General features: G+C 64.4%; 1 protein-coding gene across 4 annotated transcripts in view; it reads left to right on the plus strand.

Moving 5' to 3' along the window:
* The window catches only part of ZNF512B (zinc finger protein 512B), a 38,970-nt gene extending 19,284 nt beyond the window's left edge, over positions 1–19,686 (plus strand). For all 4 annotated transcript variants that reach the window (XM_075438668.1, XM_075438670.1, XM_075438669.1 and 1 more), the window contains 8 exons: positions 518–610; positions 1,417–1,515; positions 2,214–2,486; positions 3,106–3,297; positions 10,159–10,260; positions 11,275–11,337; positions 14,280–14,378; positions 14,703–19,686. In XM_075438668.1, coding sequence (XP_075294783.1) covers positions 518–610; positions 1,417–1,515; positions 2,214–2,486; positions 3,106–3,297; positions 10,159–10,260; positions 11,275–11,337; positions 14,280–14,378; positions 14,703–14,996 — 1,215 coding nt within the window. In that variant the 3' untranslated portion in view covers positions 14,997–19,686. The remainder of the gene's footprint in view (positions 1–517; positions 611–1,416; positions 1,516–2,213; positions 2,487–3,105; positions 3,298–10,158; positions 10,261–11,274; positions 11,338–14,279; positions 14,379–14,702) is intronic.
* The last annotated feature ends 1,617 nt before the right edge of the window (positions 19,687–21,303 follow it).

Below are 21,303 nucleotides of genomic sequence, written 5' to 3' on the forward strand. Positions count from 1 at the left end.
TGCATCTCCGCCGTCGGTCCGAGGCCAAGTCGGGTCAAACAGCAGTGACACGCGGCGGGAAGCATTCCGTGAGCGTGTCCCGCAGCGTCTTCATTTCAAACAGCCCAGGCGCCCAGAACTGTGTCGCACGCCAGCGGCTGTGGTAGTCAGCAGGGCTGCGGAGCACAGGCCGCCAGCGTCTTGGTAGATCAAAGCTGCTGCTCTTTCCTAACCCTTTCACAGGAAGACGAAGACACCAGGTCCAGATGTTGCCAGCCAGTGGGGCTTTAAATCTACGTCCAAAATGGAATGTTTTCCAAAAAGTGGGGCATGTGGGTTTGATAACAGTATCCGGGACCGCAGGGAGAGAACTCCGAGCTGCAGGCTGGGATTGGGGTGGGGGACAGGGCCGCTGCGTCCCGCTGGGTCCCACCGCTGGGGACTGCTGCGGCAGTGGGGCTCATGGATGAGCAGCAGCAGCCCTTGGAAAGCCGAACGGGCCGTGGCCTCGGCGGTGACTTGCCTCTAATTCCTTCAGCTGCAGGATGCCTTGAAGTGTCAGCACTGCAAAAAGCAATTCAAGTCCAAAGCTGGGCTGAATTACCACACCATGGCTGAACACGTCAGCAAGGTAAGGGAGTTGGGGTGCTCTCGTCTCGCGCCTCGTTTCGTGGCTTTGTCTTTGCAAACGAGGGATTCACAACACCGTCTTCGCAGCCTCTCGCACGTTGCTCGGCCCAGACGGTGGCCTTCCCCCTTCCCTGCCGAGCAGAGCCGTTCCTTCCCAGGCAGCTGGTTCAGCTCACGTTGATCCCGGGGGGCAGAGCAGAGGGCTGGAAAAATAAAATGGGAGTTCAGATCTCAGAACGGGGGAAGATTCAGTGAGTACGGTGAGGCAGATGTGGAGTGGCAAAGTTCTGCCTCCAAAACTGTGCCTGCAAGTCCAGGACTGATGGGTTCTGCCTTGCACGAATCTCAAAATCCAGTCTTTAGCTCTCCGTCATGCATGTGAGAAGTAGCTACAAAAGTTACGGTGAGCGATACCTGGCAGGCACCAGTTCAGATGCTGTTCTTAAACATCCAGTCGCACACGTCTCCGAGATACCAGGGCAAGGCATAACTGCATTTCTGCATGGCCTGTGCTTACCAGTTGTGACTTGTCTTTTGCCTGTGCGTTAATCTCCTGCTCTTCGGTCTGGCTGGTGAACCCTCCGTGCAGGAGCTGCTCCTGGGCCGCTTTGGGTGCGAACTCGCCATGAGCAGATCCGGCACCTCACGGCAAAGGCGTTGGCGAGTGGTGAAGCGGTGGGAGATGCAGCTCTCCAGTCGCCCGGCCAAGGGCAGCTCCTGCAAGGCAGAGGTTTGCCACCCACTCCTGGCACAGAGGGCACGAGTAAATGGTTGACTCCGTTGCTTCTGTTGCTTCCTTGTTTCCAGCCCGTTCCCGTGGAAACCGCTGGACTTGGTGAACAGGAAGAGCGGGAAAGGCTGAGGAAAGTGCTAAAGCAGATGGGAAAACTGAAATGCCCCAATGAGGTACGAGAACGACTCCTGTTTCTCGGTCTATGAGGAGGTGGAAGGAGCGAGTCCCGGTGCAGAGGGGGACGCGCGCTCTCCCGCCATCCCTTGGCACACTCTCAGCTTCCCTGCCGTAGCTCAGCCAGCCCGGTCCCGCTGGCTCCGTGTGCTCCGGCGACGGCTCCAGGCGGGAGGGCGGGCGTAGAGCAGGGCGAGGAGCGCTGAAGGGCAGGTTCTGCCTCCCGAGCTCGGTGAGGGCGCAGCCGGCGCTGGCCGGGCCACGGCAGAAAACTGAGCCGAACCGCAGCGAGAAACGGCCGCGAGGCGGTGGCAGACAGGTCACGAACAGGCAACGGGGACGTGTGGCAGAGGTTTGTCCCCGTGGATGCTTTGCTCTCTGCACAGGCAGTGCCTTCCCGCTGCCTGCCGTGTGTCTGTCCGGAGAGCTCTGTCCGTGCGTCGGGGCGGGGAGCGCCGGGGATGGGGCTGCTCCCCCCGTCCCGCCCTGGCACTGCCATGCCTGGGCATGGCTCTCTGGGGAGAGGGGCCGGCTGGCAATCCCCCATCGCTCGGAGGGGACGGGCTGGCGGAGCCGCTCTGCAGAGGGGGCTCCTCAGGACGCGTTTCCCCCTGCAGCCCCGGCACCCCGACCGTTTCAACACAGGCACACGAAGCCCCAGCCCTCCCTAACCCTCCTCTTCTCCCCACATCCGTAGGGCTGCGTGGCCAACTTCTCCAGCCTGATGGGCTACCAGTACCACCAGAAGCGGTGTGGGAAGCAGCTCGCCGAGGCCGACAAGCCCGTCTTCAGCTGTCCACACTGCGGCAAGAAGTACAAATCCAAAGCCGGCCACGACTACCATGTGCGGTCAGAACACTCGGCCTCGGTGAGCCCCCCGGACGCCTCCGCAGCCCGAGGAGCGGGGCCATCCCCCCCCGGGGGTGACGGCAGAGCTGCAGAGCCTGTGGGCAGGACAGGGCCGGGCAAGGCAGGTGCAGACGTCGGACCGATGTTGTTTTCTCCCTCGCATCACCGCGCGCGTGTGTTGTACCAGGCGGTGTCGGGGGGAACGGGCTGCAGCCCCCTCCAAAAAACCAGGGTGCTGCTTTTACGGGAGTGGAGCAGTCGGCAGCGTTCCCCTTCCCTGGTGCCTTCGGGGCTGTGCTCCAGCCCACCCTGCATCCATGCTCTGCAGGGAAAAAAAACCAGAGCGCCCGCCGCTCCCTCGGCAGCAAGCAAGCACCAGCTGCGTGCCAGCGCTGGGGTGGCAGGATCCGTCCCTGGGGAGCATCCTTTTCTGTGCTGTTGATCCCTCCTGACAGCGCATGCGATGCTGAGAACTCCCTAACTAATAAACAGAGGTGTTTATACACGTGGGAGTGCGAAAGGACGCGGTCAGCCCAACGCGTGGCTGGGCTGCGGGAGGCGGGGGGGCTCCCCTTGTTCCGTGCTGGGGTGCAGAGGCACGCTGGTGTCCCTGCAGCCCCTGCCTGCACGAAGGCAGGTCTGCAAACGCACAGCCCCAACCCCAGCATCACCATCCCGGGGCCAGAGAGCTCGCTTCTGCTCCCCTGGTCAGGCCCTTCCTGACTCTGTCTCTGTTGCAGCCTCCGGAGGAGCCAGAGGTGAAGCCGGAGCCTGGCCCCGTAGAAGATTTTGAGAGGACGCCGAGCGGCCGCATCCGTCGGACGTCGGCCCAAGTAGCCGTCTTCCACCTTCAGGAGATAGCGGAGGACGAGCTCGCCAGGGATTGGACCAAGCGGAGGATGAAGGACGACCTGGTGCCTGAAACGAAGCGGGTGAGAAGCCTTTATTTCTCCTTTTTTTGTGTGTGCTGGCCGTGTAGAGAGATCCTGGGACGCCAGCGTGGCCCCAGCTGGCTGAGGGCTCGCACGTCTCATTTTCTGCGCGTCAAATCAATTAGCTGCGATGGCAAATTTACTGCTCAAGAGCCCACCCGGCACAGGCTGAGCCCCAGGGATCCGGAGGCTCCATACGAGCTGGCAGGAGGCAGCTTTGCCCTTTCCACTGCCAGGACCCAAATCTAAACGGAGCAAAAGCTGGTGCCTCGTGGGCGGTGGCGAGATCAGAGTCCAGCCCGGAGGAGATCGTGGAGGGAAGTGGGTTCTGGTCCGTGCTCGGCGGTGAAGTAGGGGTTGGCAGCCAAGAGGAGCACATGAAGAGAGCGAAGGTCAGATCTGAAACGATCTCCCTCGCACTGTCCGAGAGCAAAGATGCCCCAGATGGAATTTCCTCCCTTCCACGGCTCCTCCTTCGTTTCTGGGAGATGCCTCCGCGGAGGTGAAGGGCATGTGGGGGAAGCCGGAGCGTGGAGGCAGGGCTGAGCCCTGCGGTCCCCGGCAGCGGTGCACGCATGGCCTGGTGCTGCGGGATCCACGTGGTGAAAGCCCGGAGCTTCGTGGGGCTGTTGGAGTAACGCGTTGAGTCAGGCATCCCGCCTGGCCGTGGGAGGAGGTGGTTCCTGGGACTGTCCCAGAGCTGAAATTCCCTCCGGGAACGCTCCTTCTGGACCATAAAAGGAATGAAGCAACGGCAAATCATAAACCTTTTCAGTGTAAAAGGGAAAAAAAAGAGGGAATCGGAGTTTTGTAATCCTGTGGTCGATACTTTTTGGCCAGCGCCAGGTCTCAACACAGAGCCATCCTGCAAGTCTCTGCGCAACCACAGCCTGTTTCTTGAGCAAGTGCCCATGCGGTGAGGTGAGAGGTCTTTTCCTTGCTCTGAACAGCCGAGCATCTCCTGTCCAGTGCACCCAAATTCACCTTGGGCACATTGCAAAGATGGGAGCGAGGAGCAGAGGGCAGCAGGAGCTTTGCCGCAGCCGGAGAGCGTGGCAGTGCCTCTGCCGTGAGACCCCAGCCCCGGGGAGCTGCCCTGGGCTGGGAGAGCGGCCCGAGTCCCGGAGCCAGCCTGCGGAAACGACGCAGCTCGCCCCTGGAAAACGGGGGACACAACGGCAGAGCTTCAGCCGCCGTGCCGTGCCGCTGCCGCAGCCTGTCCCGCGCTGTCCCGCGCGGTGCGCGGCTGAAAAATCAGCCGGCAGACGAACCGGCGTCTGCCTTACCCGCCCTGGCACCCCGGGCAGGGATGAGCCGGCGCGGGACGGGGTCTGGCCACGGTGCTGCCGTCTGCCTTGGAGCAGAGCTGGGGGTTTTAGGGTCAGATCTGGTTGCAGACTTTTTATTTCCTGATTGCTTGGTGTTGTCGCTGCTGGTTTGCAGATGCCTTCAGCTGCAGTACCTTTGTAGCGTGAAGGAGTCGAGCCCGAAGTAGCTGTTTCGTTACAGATGCTGTGGGAGGAGAGGTGTGGTGCTCTCTGCTCCCCCCACCAGCCTCAGCACTCACATCCCCCTCCTTCCTCCTGGAATTGCTCCCCTTACTCCTGACTTGGGGTGTTTTCTGTTGGAGTTGAGGGAGCAGCCGGGAGTCCCAGGCCTGGAGAAGGGGCCCACGTGCAAGCTGACACAGAGGCATCGTGAAGGTCTCAGCTGCTGGCAGAACGTTGCTCCACAAAATGCTGTCTGTGGTGGTGGTGGGTCTGGAGAACAAGGCTGGGGAGGGGGCTGAGGGAGCTGGGGCTGCTCCGGCTGAGGAAGAGGAGGCTGAGGGGAGACCTTCTCGCTCTGCAGCTGCCGGAGAGGAGGGTGCGGGGAGGGGGAGGTTGGGCTCTGCTCCCCAGTAACAGCGACAGGGCGAGAGGTGACGGCCTTGGGGTGCGTCAGGGGAGGTTCAGGTTGGAGATCGGGAACAATTTCTGTCCTGGGAGAGCGGTCAGGCGTTGGCCCAGGCTGCCCAGGGCAGGGGGGGAGTCCCCATCCCTGGGGGGGTTCAAACACGGCAGGGATGTGGCCCCGCAGGACGTGGTTGAGCAGGCGTGGGGGGTGTTGGGTGGATGGTTGGACTTGATGGTCTTGGAGGCCTTTTCCAACCTTCACGATTCTGTGGTTCTGTGGCTCTATGTCTCGTGTTCAGAGTCAAATTGCTTAAGTTTCATCAAGCCCCATCTCGGCGCAGAAAACCAAAGAGAGTTGCTGCGAGGCTGGCAGCGAGAGGTTTGTGTTGGAGACGAGCAGAGGGGGAGCTGGGCCGGCTCCCGGGTGGCCACGCAGGGCTCGCAGCGTGGAGCTCCAGACCTCGGCGCTGCGCGGGCCGTGCTGGCCGTGTCCGGCGCGGGCGGCTGTCGGGGGAGCGCGGTGCCGTGGGCGAAGACGTGCGGAGCCGCGAGCGTGCCTGCGGGCGCGTCTTGCGGCGGCTGTCGCGTTCCCTTGACAACACGCTGCGATGTAAGCTGCGCAGTCTACGGCGTTTCTTCTCGACGAGCGGTGCTGGAAGGAGGTGGGAAGCAGGTTCTGCTGGTGGGAGCTCTGCCGAGCGGCGTCTTGCGTTGCTCAGGACTGGTCTAGAAGTTGCTTCGGTTCAGGGTGTGGGGAAGGAAAACCTCCCAGCTGCGAGTGACTCAAACACGCCAGCAAGCACCCAGTTTGTCCCCAGTACAGCCCATCCCTCGGGACTGGTTTCAGCTCCGTGGCGGATCCACGGGCAGCACAGGAGGCTGGGGGAAGCGGGCAGCGTCCCCACGACCCCATGCCGAGCGCGCGTGGCGGCCGTCCCTCCGAAGGAGCTGGCACCCCGGAGCCACCAGCGCGGCGGAGGGACAAACACCGGCTCACCGTGACGGGGCGCAGGGCTGGTGGTTCCCAGAAGAGCCCCCACGCCGCCCCCTCCTCTTCCCACGGGCCGTCGGGAGTGTGCTGCCGGCCTGCCGGCCCCGTGGCTGGCGTGGACCTGGAGACGGTAGGGACATCGGGCCAAACTTCAGCTCCTCCTGCGCCATCTCAGCGAGACCTGGGGGTTTCCAGGGTCCCAGAGGGACGGATGCGTCCCAGCTCCGGTCTGTAACCAGCGATGGCTGGCTGCACCCAGACCCGCTGCAGCGCAGGACCCGCTCCGTGCCCGAGCTCTCCAGTTATCCGCCGCACTTCCAGCAGTCAACGTGGATTTCAAGCAAGCTGGTGAAGAAAGCCACCCCTCTTCTCCATCCCTTTTCCAGGCAGTGAAGCTTTTCCCCAGGGGAAGGCGTGCAGCTCCTCAGCAAGCCGGTGGGATACGGGGGTTCACAGTCCCCTGGCAGGCACGGCCCCGCTGCAGCCCCTGCCCCGTGGCCACGCGGGAGCCGGTCCCAGCCAGGGACAGGGACGTTGGGTTCGGATCCCGTTGGTGGCCCGCGGTGGGACGCGTTCGCCTTGCCCCGGGAGGATGGATTCTTTCGCACCAAAGCGATGGCATCAGAATAAACGATTGCTGCTCGATCCCAGGCCCCGCGCTGCCTTCGTTCTGCGCTAACCAAATCCAGCATTTCTAAATATACTCTGGAGCCTTATTTTCTCGCCCCGATCTTTATTTGCCGCTGGATAAGCTGAAACAGATGGGGTGTTTCACAACGGCCGCTTGCTGGGGATGTCAGATGGGGAAGGGCACACCCCTGCTGCTTTTCTGGGAAAAATCCCCTTTCCAGAAGCGCCGTGAAGATGATGCCGATCCTCCGACCCCCCTCCGGCCTTCGCTGGGGCCGTCGCCTGCCCGTGAGCAGCCTCGGGGCTGCTGCAGAAGGAGCGAGAGGCCGGCGGGGTCGCAGCTCGGTGGCACGGTCCAGCGGCGGTGGGCTCTGGCGTCTGCCGGGGGGATGATGCCTTTACCGGTTTTGGAGGCCGGATTGAGAGAAACAGCCTCCTCGAGCAGAGGGAGGAGGCACCTCAGAGACGAGAGGGGAGAAAACGCCGCGGAAATCCCACCGCTTCGTGGTGCGATGCTTTCCCTGTAGAGCTCGAGGTGGGGTTGCGTGGTTCAAGGTGCCGCGAGCTCTGTGCCGGAGGCGGTGGGCTCCGACAGCCCCGGCAGCCGCTGTGCCGCGCCGGGAGGGGTGCGGAGCTGCTCCGTGGGGTGCGAGGGCACCCCCCGTTCGCCTCCCCAGGGCTCGGGGTCTGGGTGTTGCTGCAGGGCTGGGGGCAGCCGCGGGGGCTGCGCGTCCCCGTGGGGTCTGGGTGCGGTGTCGGGGGTCCGGAGCGAAGGGCTGCCGTAGGCCAGGCGTAAAGCTAAAGGCGGAAAGTCATCTCCAGGCTGGAGTTTTAGAGACAACGCCATCCTGGAAGCAGGATAAATTCCAGAGCAGAGGAACCTGGCTCAGGTTCGTCCCCCTGGCTCGGGTTCGTCCCCCAGAGCAGTGGCCCTGCGATCCGGGCTGAGCCTGGCGGACTCGTGCCACTGGTGGGCCAGACGGGATCCCAGCTCTGTCCTTCCTCCCCTTGCTCGGCAGCGCCGGCGTGGCGTGGCCCACCTGCCCGGGACCCTGGGTGGGTTTTGGCTTCGCCTCCCGGTTTCCACAGGGCGATGGGAGAGCCGTGCCCTGCACTGGGGACCTCGGTGAGGCTTCCAGGGGAGTTTGTTGGCCGGGGCCGAGGCAGCCTGCATGGTTCTCATTTACTCCGATGTATTTTGGGGAAGGGGAGAGCTGTCTGGGGAGCGGAGAGGAGGGAAATATGAAAGTTAATGAAGTAAAACCATCAGTCAAAGAAAACAAGCCCTCCCACCCCAGCATCCTTCGACTGCTCAGAAGAGATGGGCTGCGGCCAAAAGCGGCTGTAGTCGTTTAATGGTTTGGCCATGAGGATTTTCACTTACAGGCTGTTTGAGGAAAATAAATGGAAAGAAAAAATAAAAAAAATATTCCATGCCTGGGGCTCCCTCTTAATAGAGACATAAAGATGACTTTGACATTCCCAGAACCGCAGCGCCCCGGGAAGACATGGGATTTGCATCTTATTGTGCGCGGCTGTCGGGGGAGAGCGGGGAGGGAATTTTCTCTGGAGTGGGGAATCGGAGCAGCAGAGTCCACACCTCTGAGCATCCCCCCTCGTCTCCTTCCCGGGGACGCGCGGAGGGAGAGGTCGTTGCTGGGGCCGCGTGCGGTTACCGTTAATGTTTGCTCATTCATGGGATCGACTGGTTTTTAATTAAGGAGGCCGTTTGACATCCCGGCTCTCAGTCTCAATGACAAAAAGGGACTCCTGTGTTCTCCCCCGGAGGTGGCATTGCCTTTCCGGGCGCGGGACCGAGCGGTTGCTGGATGCATCATCCCAGCGCTTCAAAGCGCTCTGCTGGCATCTCCCCCCGTCCTTTCCCGCGTTCGTGGTGCCGTGTCGCAAGCCCCTTTGCCCCAGCCCCTCGAGCGGAGCCCGGCTCTCCCCGGGCTCCCTTCTCCGGCCGTGCCCTGCCACGTGCCGAGGTGGGGGCTGCGGGGGCTCGTGGATCGCTTAAATTTGGGTGGAAACAAGCTGTTGCTGCCTGAGACCCCCACATCCCCAGCCAGTGGTGGGAGCTCCCTTTTGCGGGGCGGTTTGGGATAAGCCTGTTGGGAGGGCTGGGCAAAGGCAAATTCACGGCTTTATCACAGAATCACAGCATGGCAGGGGTTGGCAGGGCCCTCTGGGGTCACCCAGCCCAACCCCCTGCCCAAGCAGGGTCACCCAGAGCAGGGGGCACAGCACCGCAGCCAGGCGGGGCTGGAATATCTCCAGAGAAGGAGACTCCACAGCCTCCCTGGGCAGCCTGGGCCAGGGCTCCGTCACCCTCAGAGGGAAGAATCAGCACAGCTGGAAAAGAAAATCCGGCCAGCCGCCTCCCCGCCGCGCCAGAGCCGCAAGCTCCGGGTCCGAAGGGCACATTTGGGAAACAGAGCTGGGGTTGGCACCTCTCTGCGAGCGCCGTTCGTCCGTGCGTCCTCCCCGGTCGCGTCGATGGAGCCGTGCCCCGTGCTCGGAGGTGCCTGCGGGGTGCAGCCCCTGCTCCCGCTCGGGGACCCGGGCAGCGGCCGTCGGTCCTGGCAGAGCTGCCTGGGTTGGGCTGGGGGTCGTGCTGAGGTGGGTGGCGGGTGGCTCGGATGCAGGCAGAGCACCCCGGGTCCCCGTGGACCTCAGCACGGCGGCAGGCAGCGACCGGGCCCGCAGGTAGGACCGAGCGCGGCGGCTGGGAGCCGCGGAGATGCCGCAGCCGCCTTTGCTTGTGCTGAACATGCAGAAACGGAGTCGGGAGGGCCGGTCCGCTGTGCTAAACCTCAAAAGTCGCTAAGAAAGCGGTAATTAAAAGCACTTGGGAAGAGCAGCCCTGCCGGGAGGAGAGGCAGAGACACAAGAGCCGTGCATTGTTTCGCGGGTTGTGCCCGTTCGTGGGTGGAAGGCAGCTGGGGGGCTCTTGGCGTCCGTCCCCGCTGCCCAGCGTGCGGGGTTGTTTATTCTCCCGGTTATGAAACGCGGCAGAAGGGCCGTGCCGACACGGTCCTCCGAAAGCACCGGGTCCGGGCCTGGCCTGGCGCCGGGACGCGGAGCAGGAGCCTTCCCTCTCCCGTTTGCCGGCACGGCGCGGAGGCGGCTGCGGTGCCGGGGGTCCGGCCCTGCTCCCTGCCAGCACCGGGCAGAGCCACCCCCCTGCTGCGCGGGGCCCAAGGGGGGATGATGGCATCTCCCAACTGGTTTTCAGCTCCGGTTCGCTTCTGGGGGGGTGCAGGACCCGTGCGAAGAGCAGGGACTCCGCCGAGGGCCGGACTGGTGTGTGCCGCGCTGCTAATCGTCTTCTGTCGTTCGCAGCTCAATTACACCCGGCCGGGGCTTCCGAAGCTCAATCCCAGGCTGCTGGAAAACTGGAAGAACGAAGTGAAGGAGAAGGGCCACATCAACTGTCCCAACAACGTAAGGACCACCTCCGTTCTCCTGCGGGTCGGCGGGTCTCGTCTGTGGGAGGAGAGTGGAGTCTGGGGGGCAGAAAGCCACCAAAGCCAGGCTCTGGAGGCTTAGCAGGGTGTTCAGACCCTCGTTTCGCCTCCTCTCCCTGGGGTTGCTGCCGTGCCTGGATGGAGCACGTCCTATCTTTGGGACCCTCCTGCTGTGCTCGGGCCTCCGGGTTTGAGGACCAGGCCACCCTCTGCCCAGGTGCCCTCGGGCTGATGGCTCAGCGTCGCCCGATTTGGGCTCTGGAGCTGCCCTTGGGAAGCTCCTGAGATGCGGACGGGGCGAAGGCTGCACGCTCGGCGCTGGAGAGCCTGTTTGCGCCGAGAACCTGCGTCTCCCGGAGCAGAGCCGGGGCTGGTTTTAAGCCCTTCGCTTTAAAGCCCTGGGACAGGCAGAGGCCTCGGGGACGGCGTGCCTGCGCTTCGTCTTGCCATAAAACACAGCCTTGGCCCGAGCTCGCGGGGAGGTGAACCCCACCCTCGTGCTGGGCCGTTGATTTATCGTCTGAAACAAAGCCCTGCTCGTGGCGGTTTTGAGCGGGGCTGTCACGGCGGGGCCGGGGGAGACGGGCTGGCTAATTAATGTCATGCACAGGCACTTTGAAAAGACGTTGCTCAGAAACTGGTCATGCTGCTGCCCGGGTGATTTCTCTCCTCCGTTAAGCGTCTGCTGTGGCTTCAAGAACTCCTGTAGCCCAGCAGGACCTCCTGACTGCTCACAAATGTACATTTTCCACGGAGACGTTGAGGGGACACATTTTTCAGCCTGTTGCAGAGGGCTGTGGCCACATGGCTCCCATTAGCACTAATAGGAAACGTGTGGCCGGAGCCCTCCGCGTCTCGCGGAGCATTAACCTCACGCTGTGTCGCCTGGACCGGTGGCCTTGCTGGCGCAGCGGGCTCCTGGCCCCGGCACGGAGGAAGGCACGGGAATGAGGGGGGAGTGTGGCAAACGCTGCTTTGTTTCTTCCCGCAGTGCTGTGAAGCCATTTACTCCAGCGTCTCGGGGCTGAAGGCTCACCTGGCCAACTGCAACAAGGTACGTCCCTGCTGCCGCAGCCTCGGGGCAGAGGTGGGGCTGGCGTTTGGTTTGCTCTTCCCCTCTGGATCCTTGGGAAGCAACAGGCCGGGGAAAAACGGTGTGGATGGCCGAGCCGTGCCCTCAGCACTGTCCTCTGGGCAAGATCAGACCCGCAGCCATGGGCAGTCACAGAATCCCAGAATCACAGAATGGTCAGGGTTGGAAGGGACCTCTGGGATCACCCAGCCCAACCCCCTGCCCAAGCAGGGTCACCCAGAGCAGGCTACACAGCACCGCGGCCAGGCGGGGCTGGAATATCTCCAGAGAAGGAGACTCCACAGCCTCCCTGGGCAGCCTGGGCCAGGGCTCCGGCACCCTCAGAGGGAAGAAGTTCTTCCTCGGGTTCAGCTGGAGCTTCCTCTGCTTCCATTTGTGCCCATTGCCCCTTGTCCTGTCGCTGGGCACCACTGGAAAGAGTCTGGCCCCGTCCTCCTGACCCCCACCCTCAGATATTTATGGGCATTTCTAAGGTCCCCTCTCAGCCTTCTCTTCTCCAGGCTGAACAAGCCCAGCTCCCTCAGCCTCTCCTCGTAGGAGAGATGCTCCCATCCCCTCCTCATCCTCGTAGCCCTGCGCTGGAGAGGCTGGAGCTGGGCAGATGCGACCGAGAGGACCAAGCTGCTGCCCCAGCCTTGGAAGGGAGCTCTCACAACACGAGTGTTTTCACCCGGACGCCTGGCATGCCGAGTGCCTCGGAGACGGGGCGCTGGGAGCGAGCCCGCCTGCCTCGCGTCCTCCCACCTGGGCATCCCTCTCTGCAGCAGCCCCTGCCCCGCTTGGCTCCAGCAGCCCCCGGCTCATTCGCGAGCCCTCAGCTACCCGGTGCGGGCAGCACCCCGCACGCAGCCACGCGTCGGCCCCGGAGCAGGGCGCTGGAAGCGGGACGTTCCCCGAGGCGGCTGGGAATGGGGCGTCTTTCCCGGCTGCGCTGGGCAGCCCTGCAGCCCCGCCGGAGCTCCGGCCGGAGGGACGCCGGTGCAGTGCCGCTCGGGGACGGAGCTGAGCCCGGGAGCGGCGGCCGGTCTGCGCAGGGACCGGTGCCCTCTCGCTCGGCGGGGCTGCCGTGAGCGCCGGTGGCCTGCGGCCGCCGCGGGGGACGGGTCGGGAGCTCAGCGTAGGTCCCTCAAATTGGAACCGAGTGCGAGCTGGTAACGCTTTGTGCCCTGAAACGCTTCCAGCTGCAGCTCCCATTGAATGGAGCTTCCAGGAGGCAGCTCCAATACATACCCCGTGGTTATTAAAAACACAAACTCCCGTGCTCCTCCAGCGCAAGCTGGAACATCAACCCCTAACGAGATCGTTTCGAAAATGGGCTGCAGAGACCCGCCAGAAGAAGCTGTGTTTCTGCAGGGATAAAAGCGCAGAAGCAGGAGACATGGGCAGATCCTCTGCTGGCCCGCGGCACCGGGCAGCCCACCAGCGACCGGTCTCGGAGCCATTTTCTGGCTGGCACCGTGCGCGGAAAGCAGCCAGGCATTCGCACGAGCGTTTTCTCAGACCGCAGAGCTGCACCCTCCGGGTCTGGCGAGTCCGGCGTAGCCAGGGCCGGGTGTTGGGGTCAGCGCAGGGGGGGCTTTGCCGCTTCGTGTCCCCCACGCACTGCTCTCGGCAGGACTCTCGCCCTAACGGAGGATTTAGCTTCGCAATGGATGTGTTGGCGTAAATCGCAGCCCCGCCGGAGCTGGCTCGTGATTTCTGCTGTAAAATCCCGCAGAATTGGTTGAAACACATCAAGCCTTGCCGAGAGCGGAGGGTGCTCCCAGGCAGCGCCCCGTCTTCAGCGGGGGTTGCTGCACCGGGGTGGTCTTCACGTGAGCGTTTCTGACGCCCGCCGGCAGCGGGGCCAGGCCTGCCCGCGTCCTGCCCGTCCCTGAAAGGAAAGACCTGTCCAGCGCCAGATTTACGGCACGGGGAGACTCCCAGGGAGCACATCTGTCACCTGGAGGGGCCCATCCATAAACCCCTGGTCAGCAGAGAGCGCGTTATCTCCCCGCTGCCGTGAACTGCAGCAGGGCCGGGACATCAGTCATCCCCGCAAGGGCTCTGGTGACAGAAATCCGGCAGCGGCTGCGTCTCTGACAGCGCAAAAGGGAAATTAGGTGAGGCGGCTGGACGTGGATTAGCTGGCGGTTCAGTCCCAGGAGAGCACCAATGTGCTGACGGTGAGGAAACGGGCGGTCGGCCCCGTCAGCCTCCCACGCGCCCGGCGATGCGCACGGTGCCCGTGGTAGCGTCAGCACCGGTGATGGGGATGCACAGGCAGCGCAACCTGGCGCCTGCTGCCCTCCGAGCTCCTGGGACCCGGCGCTTGGGTGCCTGGCGCTGGTGCCACGGCAGCTGGCACCGCTGCAGCAACACGGGCTGAAGTTCAGAGCAGAAGATGATGGTTGTGAGCTCGTGGCCTGGGACCGAGGGCTGGCAGAGGTCTGGTGTTGGGGACCTTATAAATATCTTCAGGGTAGGGGTCAGGAGGACGGGGCCAGACTCTTTCCAGTGGTGCCCAGCGACAGGACAAGGGGCAACGGGCACAAACTGAAGCAGAGGAAGCTCCAGCTGAACCCGAGGAAGAACTTCTTCCCTCTGAGGGTGCCGGAGCCCTGGCCCAGGCTGCCCAGGGAGGCTGTGGAGTCTCCTTCTCTGGAGATATTCCAGCCCCGCCTGGCCGCGGTGCTGTGCAGCCTGCTCTGGGTGACCCTGCTTGGGCAGGGGGTTGGGCTGGGTGACCCCAGAGGTCCCTGCCAACCCCAACCATGCTGGGATTCTGTGTTTTAGAAACGAGCGTTTGTTTTCTTTGCTCTGGGGTTCAAGCATCGCTCTCCCTTCACAGGGGGTGGGGGGGCCACCCCTCCGCGGCACTTTGGCCGCTGCTTGGGGCTGCAGGAGGATGCTCTGTCTTGCAGGGGGACCACTCGGTGGGCAAGTACCGCTGCCTCCTGTGCCAGAAGGAGTTCAGCTCCGAAAGTGGCGTCAAGTACCACATCATCAAGGCTCACTCGGAGGTAAGGAGACGGCTGGGGGCTGCTGGGGGTTGCTCCCTGCCCCGACGCGCCCAGCCTCGAGCTGCCCCGCTCCATCCACCCACGCCTGCCAAGAGCGGGGCAGCTCCCAGCAGCGTCAGTCACCTGGAGGGGACCTCGCCGTCCCCCTTTGGGTCCCTGACACCCCCGGGCTGGCAGCAGCTGCTCGGCGCAGGCCAGCTTGTCCTCGGGGCTGCGCGATGCCGGCGGGGCGTGGGGTGGTCCAGGCTCGGGCAAGGCGAGGCGTGGGCTGCGCGTGCCGGCCCCAGGATGGTCACTAACCCCTGTGTCACCCTGCGGACGCAGAACTGGTTCCGAACCTCTGCAGAGGCCAGCCGGAAAAAGAAAAGCAGGGAACAGCTTTCTTCCAGCAAAGAGGAGAAAAAGAAAAGCACAAGCGGGAAGAAAAGGGGGAGGAAACCCAAGGAGAGGCCTCCAGAACCGTCCCCGAAGGGCAGAGAGAGCGTGGCGGCAAAGACTAATCACAAGAAAACGCTCGAGCACTGGGAAGGCTCCCGAGGCGGCCCCGACGGGGACGAGCGCGTCCCCAAGCCCCTGAGCCAGCGGAAGGGGGGAGCCAGCAAGGTGCCCGAGAAATGAGCAGCTCAGAGACTCGTCTCCGAGGATTCGTTTACAGCCCAGGGTAACAGGGTGGGGGTCTCTCCCGGTTTTCTGTCCTCCCCGTCCCGCCTCTCCCCCACCCTTCACTCACCCCCTTTTTACAAAAAAAGCAAAAAAAATGCAAAAAAAAAAAGAGACAGAAAATACCAGTTAACCACTTTAAACAAGTCACGGACCTTGTTTCACACTGGAAAACAAACAGGATCGAGCAAGCTGGGCCGTTCCGCACCCCCTGCCCGTGTACATAGCCCCCTGCCCGGCGGGACCCCCACCCCGGCTGCCCTCCTTCCTCCCCGCGCCGAACCGGTGACGCTTGAGCGAAAGAAAAGTGCAATAGCGGTGGGGTCCCCGTGGTTGGGGACCCCGTGATCGGGGTCCCTGTGGTTGGGGACTCCATGGTCAGGGTCTCCATGGTCGGGTCCCCGTGGTTGTGGTCTCCATGGTCGGCGTCTCCATGGTCGTGGTCTCCATGGCCGGGGTCCCCGTGGTCGGGGTCTCCATGGTCAGGTCCCCGTGGTCAGGTCCCCAGGGTCGGGGTCTCCGTGGTCGGCGTCTCCATGGTCTGGTTCTCTGTGGTTGGGGTCTCCGTGGTCTGGGTCTCCATGGTCGGGGTCCCCATGGTTGGGGTCTCCATGGTTGGGGTCTCCATGGTCGGGGTCTCCATGGTCGGGGTCTCCGTGGTTGGGGTCTGCATGGGGCTGCGTGCCAGGGCCGGGGGCTGCCTGTGCCCCGTGCTGCCTGCCTGTCCCAGCAGCCTCCTGCATCCCTGCTCCCGGGCCGGTGCTCCCAAAGATGTCTGACCCTGCAGGGGCAGAGGGGCAGCGGGGTCTGGCAGCGGGCGCTGGGGGGGGGTCCTGCTCACGCTCTCCCCACAGCCCCAGGCCTGGAGAGCGGCCGTGCTTCGGCAGAGCCCGGCTCCGTGGTGGCTGCGCCCGGTGCTGGGGTCCCCATCGGCAGCGCGAGGCAGAGGAAGGAGCGGGGAGCGCGGCACGGGGCCGGCAGAGCATCACCCCGGGACGGAGAGGGGGTGCGGGAGGTGCCAGCACCCCTGGGAGCCGGTGGGAGAGCTCAGGTTGGAGGGATTAACCGAAAGTTGTGGGAATTTCATGGAGCGTGGTGGCGGGACCGCGGCGGGGCGTAAGGGGGGAGCTGCGCCCCGCTGCTCGCGTTGCCTTCGCGCGTCGCAGCGCCGGCAGCGCCGGGCTTGGCGTTCGCCAGCAGCCGTCGAGCTGCCCGGCGATGCGGGGTCCCCACCGTGCCCCATCCCAGGGGTGCTGATGGCCCGGGAAGGGGATGGGGGGTCTCGGTCGCCCGGCTGCGGCCGCAGGAGGTCGGTGACAGGGACGGGGGGGCAGCTCAGGTGACAATCACGGGTCCTGCTTTCGGGCACGCCACGCTCGCCTCGTCCCTCCGGGCTGGGACCCATGGCGGGGTGACCCTTGGCTCCCCCGAGATGCGCCCGAGCCCCCGACCACCTTCCTCGGGGACGGGGTGTCCCCGCGCTTGTGCTCCTTCCCCGGGCGCTGCGTCGCGTCTCCGCTGAGCCCGTCGTGACACCTCGCTCCGGCCTGGAGGGATCCGTCCCCGGACCGGGGTGCGTCTGTCTCCAGACCGAAACCCGGCTACCTCGCTCCCTGGGAAGCGGGCGCGTTTCCTCTCCGTCACGGCATAGAAAATCTTCATTTGATTTTTTTTCCCCCCCTGTGCAGAGCCGGGAAGGTGGCGTCAGGGCTGGGAGAGCCTCTGCTTTTGCTTTCATCGGTTAAAACCTCACCCCCGGTTCCCTCCGCTCTTCGCCGCGCGCCGGGGGCTCGGTGTCGTTTCCCCGCTCCGAGGAGCCGCTCGGCAGCAATCAGCGTCCTTCTCCGCGGGCAGGGGGTTGCGGCCACCCAGGCGGGGGGATGGCGGGGTCCGTGGCCGGGGCGGCTTCTCCGGGGAGCCGGTGCTCCGGCCGTGGCTCCCGGCACCCTCGGCCGTGAGCTGGGCACGCGCCCGCCGCGACGGAACCCTCCGGAGCGCTGCTGGTTGCGCCGGGCGTCGAAGCAATTAGTGAGAAAGCTTCATTAGTCACCGGGGCTCAGCCTGTTGGCCGCTTGCTCTTCATCTGATCTTTTTTGGTGGCGTGGCCGGTAGAAATCCTGCCTCCCCGGAGAGCTTCAGGAACGCCAGGACCCGCGCGCGGAGCCGTCTCGGGCTCGGGGACGCGGGGACACGGTGCTGGGCGATGGCGTTGTGCCGAGCCCGAGGGACGGTGCCGGCCGCCCGCCGAGCCCCGTGCCCGCTCGCCGGAGCCGTGACGGCTGCGAGGGCCGGCGAGGAGGGACCCCGCAGCCGAGGAGGGTGCTCGGGGGTGCTGGGGGGCCACGCTGTGGCTGTCGGGGTGCCGGCAGCGGGGTTTGGCACGGAGATCTCTGCCAAGGGGTGGAGGGAGACGCTGGATCCCAAAATCGTGTCCTGGCCCGGGGAGGGGGGGACCTGCGTGGCCCCGGCTGCTGGCCTGGACGTTACCCTCACAATCCCCACCGCCTCCCCGTGGGGACAGCGCAGGGCTCGGTTCTCATTAGCGTGCAATTAATCGGCTTCTCGTTGATTAAGTTACCAGGCAGCGCTGTGCTGGGGCGAGCCCCGGCGCGGGAGCTCGGCCGGGAGCGGCTCGGCGCGGGGCAGGGCCGGCTGCCGGGGTCCTGGTGGGGTCCGGCTCGATCCCGTCCCGCTGCTCCGCTAACGAGAGCGTCTCCCAACGAGTGGCCCGGCAGGAGCAGGGACAGCCGAGGTGGCCTCGCGGGGTGACACCGTCCCGGAGGGGACCCCGGGGCCGGGCGGGGGTCTCGGGGCTCTCCGGTGGGCAGTAGGGACAGTGCTGGGGCTGTCCCCGTCACCCTCAGAGCTGGGGACTCCTCACAGCCCCCTGGGGCCGCAGCGCCCGGCGCCAGCGGAAATTTGGTGAAAAAGTGAAATTTTCAGGGTTTTTTCTCCCCTCTTTCAAAGGCGTTTTCCCCCCAGTCGGCATCACCCAGAGGAATACCTGCTCCCACCGCCACCTTCTCCGGGTGACATCCCTCGGTCTCCTGCTCGGCCGGGGAAGGCTCCGGAGCGATACCGGGAATACCGGCAGCTGCCTGCCCCGCGCCACGCGAGCCGGCAGGGACCAGCTGCCCTGGCAGCGCTGGAGCCCGTCGGGTTGTGCCCATCGGGTTGTGCCTGTTGGGTTGTGCCCATCGGGTTGTGCCCATCAGGTTGTGCCCGTTGGGTTGTGCCCATCAAGTTGTGCCCGTTGGGTTGTGCCCATCGGGTTGTGCCCATCGGGTTGTGCCCATCAGGTTGTGCCCATCAGGTTGTGCCCGTTGGTTTGTACCCGTCGGGTTGTGCCCATCGGGTTGTGCCCGTTGGGTTGTGCCCGCTGGGTCATGCCCATCCGGGTGGTCCTGGCGAGGCGACAGCAGAGAGGACCCCGGCGTGTTGGGCATCGGCTGCGGGGTGAGAGGGGAGATGAGCACGTGTCCCCTCACCCGTGGGGGTTTGCGGGCCCCCCCGAGCAGGCGGTACCGTCCCGTCAGTGCAAAGCCCGGCGAAGGGGAGGGGGTGCCGGGGAGCGGTGTCACCCTGCAGCCCCCACCTGCTGCCCAGGGGGCCGGGGGCCGCTCTCAGTGGGGACTGGGAACACGTGGGGCTGCGGGGCGGCTCCTTCGGCTGCAGCCCCGCGCGTCTGCCTCCGCAGCACCCCGGGGACCGTGGCCCCACGGCACCCACCGTCCCGCTGCCCGTGTCCCCGAGGAAAGGGCTAAATCTCCGTGGGGTCGGGGACGGGCGGGCTGCGACCACGCAGGGAAACCTGGCAGAGCCATCCCCGACAGCTTCCATCACCGGGCAGGGAACCCTCGGTGTGACCGCGGGGCCGATGGCGGTGCCGACTGCGGTGCCAAGCATGGTGCTGAGCGTGGTGCTGAGTGCGGTGTCGATGGCGGTGCCGACCGCGGTGCCGAGCGCGGTGCCGAGCGCGGTGTCGATGGCGGTGCTGACTGCAGTGCCAAGCATGGTGCTGAGCGTGGTGCTGAGTGCGGTGTCGATGGCGGTGCCGACCGCGGTGCCAAGCGTGGTGCTGAGCGTGGTGTTGATGGCAGTGCCAACCGCGGTGCTAAGCATGGTGCCAAGCATGGTGTCGATGGCGGTCCTGACCGCGGTGCCAAGCATGGTGCTGAGCGCGGTGCCGAGCGCGGTGCCAGGCGCGGTGGAGCTGCCCCGGCCTGGAGCGTCGCTCGCAGCCGTGAACGTTGGGAGCGTTTTGTTCTTTTCTTTCTCTCCTGGTGGCACCCGTCCCGCGGCACAGCCGAATGTTCCTCGTTATCAGTGCATAAGTGTATTTTGGGGAAAAAAAGAAAAAGGAAAAAAAAAACCCAAACAATTTTCAATTTATCACTTGTAACCATATATATAAATATATAAATATATATATTAAAAAGTGTTTATTTGCAAAAAATAAAATTGTTTTAACGGTAAACTATCTTATAAGGAACTCCCGATTTGTGACGATCTGTTCTTTTGTTAACCCTGGCCGCATCCTGCGCTGGCGAGTGCCGCCAGAGCAGCTCCGCGCCCGGCGCAGGGCCGGCTCCATGTACTGTATGGATTAAAAACAGCTGTATCGAATAAATGTTTATTGATTTTTTTATTAGTACTATCGCCATCGTTATTTCGCGGCTCGGTGCGGGGTGGGCCGGGTCTGTCCCTCCTCGGCGGGCGAGCGGCCGACGAAGCCTCACGGGACGGCGCAGCCGGAGCTCGCGGTGCCCCCAGACCCCCAGACCCAGGCAGCGGGGTCACGCTGGGCTTGGTGACACGTTGGCGATGCCCGGTGCCAGGCCCATGCCCAGCTGCCCCCACTCCCATGGCAAACACCCCCCCACAGATCTGCCCCCAGCCCCAGGGGCACCCCCCGGCCACCCTGGTCTGGGAGCAAACCCTCGCCCGCTCCCCGCTGTCGTTTTTGGCACCGGACCCCGGGGAGCGCCAGGCTGGGGCCCGTCTCCCCACGGGGGGAGCGGGGTTCGCCCCGGCCCCCCCAAACACACAGCCCCGCAGGGCTCAGCCCTGGGGGACCCAGATCCCCTCCAGCGCCCATCTCGCAGCCCGGGGCCACCCAAATCCCCGCCGCCCCGATATGAGCTGCACCCCTGGGCTGCTCAGGCATGGGTGCTCCTGCGCAGCTGCCCCGCAGCACCCACCCGTGCTGGCAGCACCCACCCAAACCCAAAGCACCCACCCATGCCCACACCACTCATCTACATCCCCCACCACCCATCTGCACCCCACAGCACTCACCCGTGCCCAGACTGCCCATCTGCACCCTACAACACCCACTCTTGCCCACAGCACCCACCTGCACCCCACAGCACTCACCCATGCCCAGACCACCCATCTGCACCCTACAACACCCACTCGTGCCCACAACACCCACCCACAACCCCTGGCACCCACCTGCACCACACAGCACCCACCTGTGCCCACAGCATCACTCTGAGCTCCCTCAGCACCCACCTACACCCCACAGCACCCACCCATACCCAAAGCACCCACTCTTGCCCATAGCACCCACCCATGCCCACCTCACCCACCCATACCCACATCACCCACCTGCACCCCTCAGAACTGACCCGTGCCCACAGCACCCACCCATACCCCACAGCACCCACCTACACCCCACAGCACCCACCTGTGCCCATAGCATCCACCTGCACCCCACAGCACCCATCTTCACCCCACAGCACCCACCCATACCCAAAACCACCCACACCCAAACCATCCACCTGCACCCCACAGCACCCACCCATACCCAAAGCACCCACCCATGCCCACATCACCCATCTACACCCCACAGCACTGACCCGTGCCCACAGTACCCTCCTGCACCCCACCCATACCCAAAAACACCCACCCATGCCCAAACCACCCACCTGCACCCCACAGCACCCACCTACACCCCACCCATACCCAAACCATCCACCTGCACCCCACAGCACCCACCCATACCCAAAGCACCCACTCTTGCTCATAGCACCCACCCGTGTCCACAGCACCCACCCATGCCCACATCACCCACCTGCACCCCACAGCACCCACCTGCGCCCACAATACCCTCCTGCACCCCACCCATACCCAAAAACACCCACCCATACCCAAACCACCCACCCGCACCCCACATCACCCACCCATACCCCACCCACAGCACCCACCCATACCCCACAGCACCCACCCGTGCCCACATCATCCACCTATATCCCACAGCACC

The sequence above is a fragment of the Opisthocomus hoazin genome, chromosome 18 (genome assembly GCF_030867145.1).
Source record: "Opisthocomus hoazin isolate bOpiHoa1 chromosome 18, bOpiHoa1.hap1, whole genome shotgun sequence".
In the NCBI taxonomy this organism is placed as follows: domain Eukaryota; kingdom Metazoa; phylum Chordata; class Aves; order Opisthocomiformes; family Opisthocomidae; genus Opisthocomus; species Opisthocomus hoazin.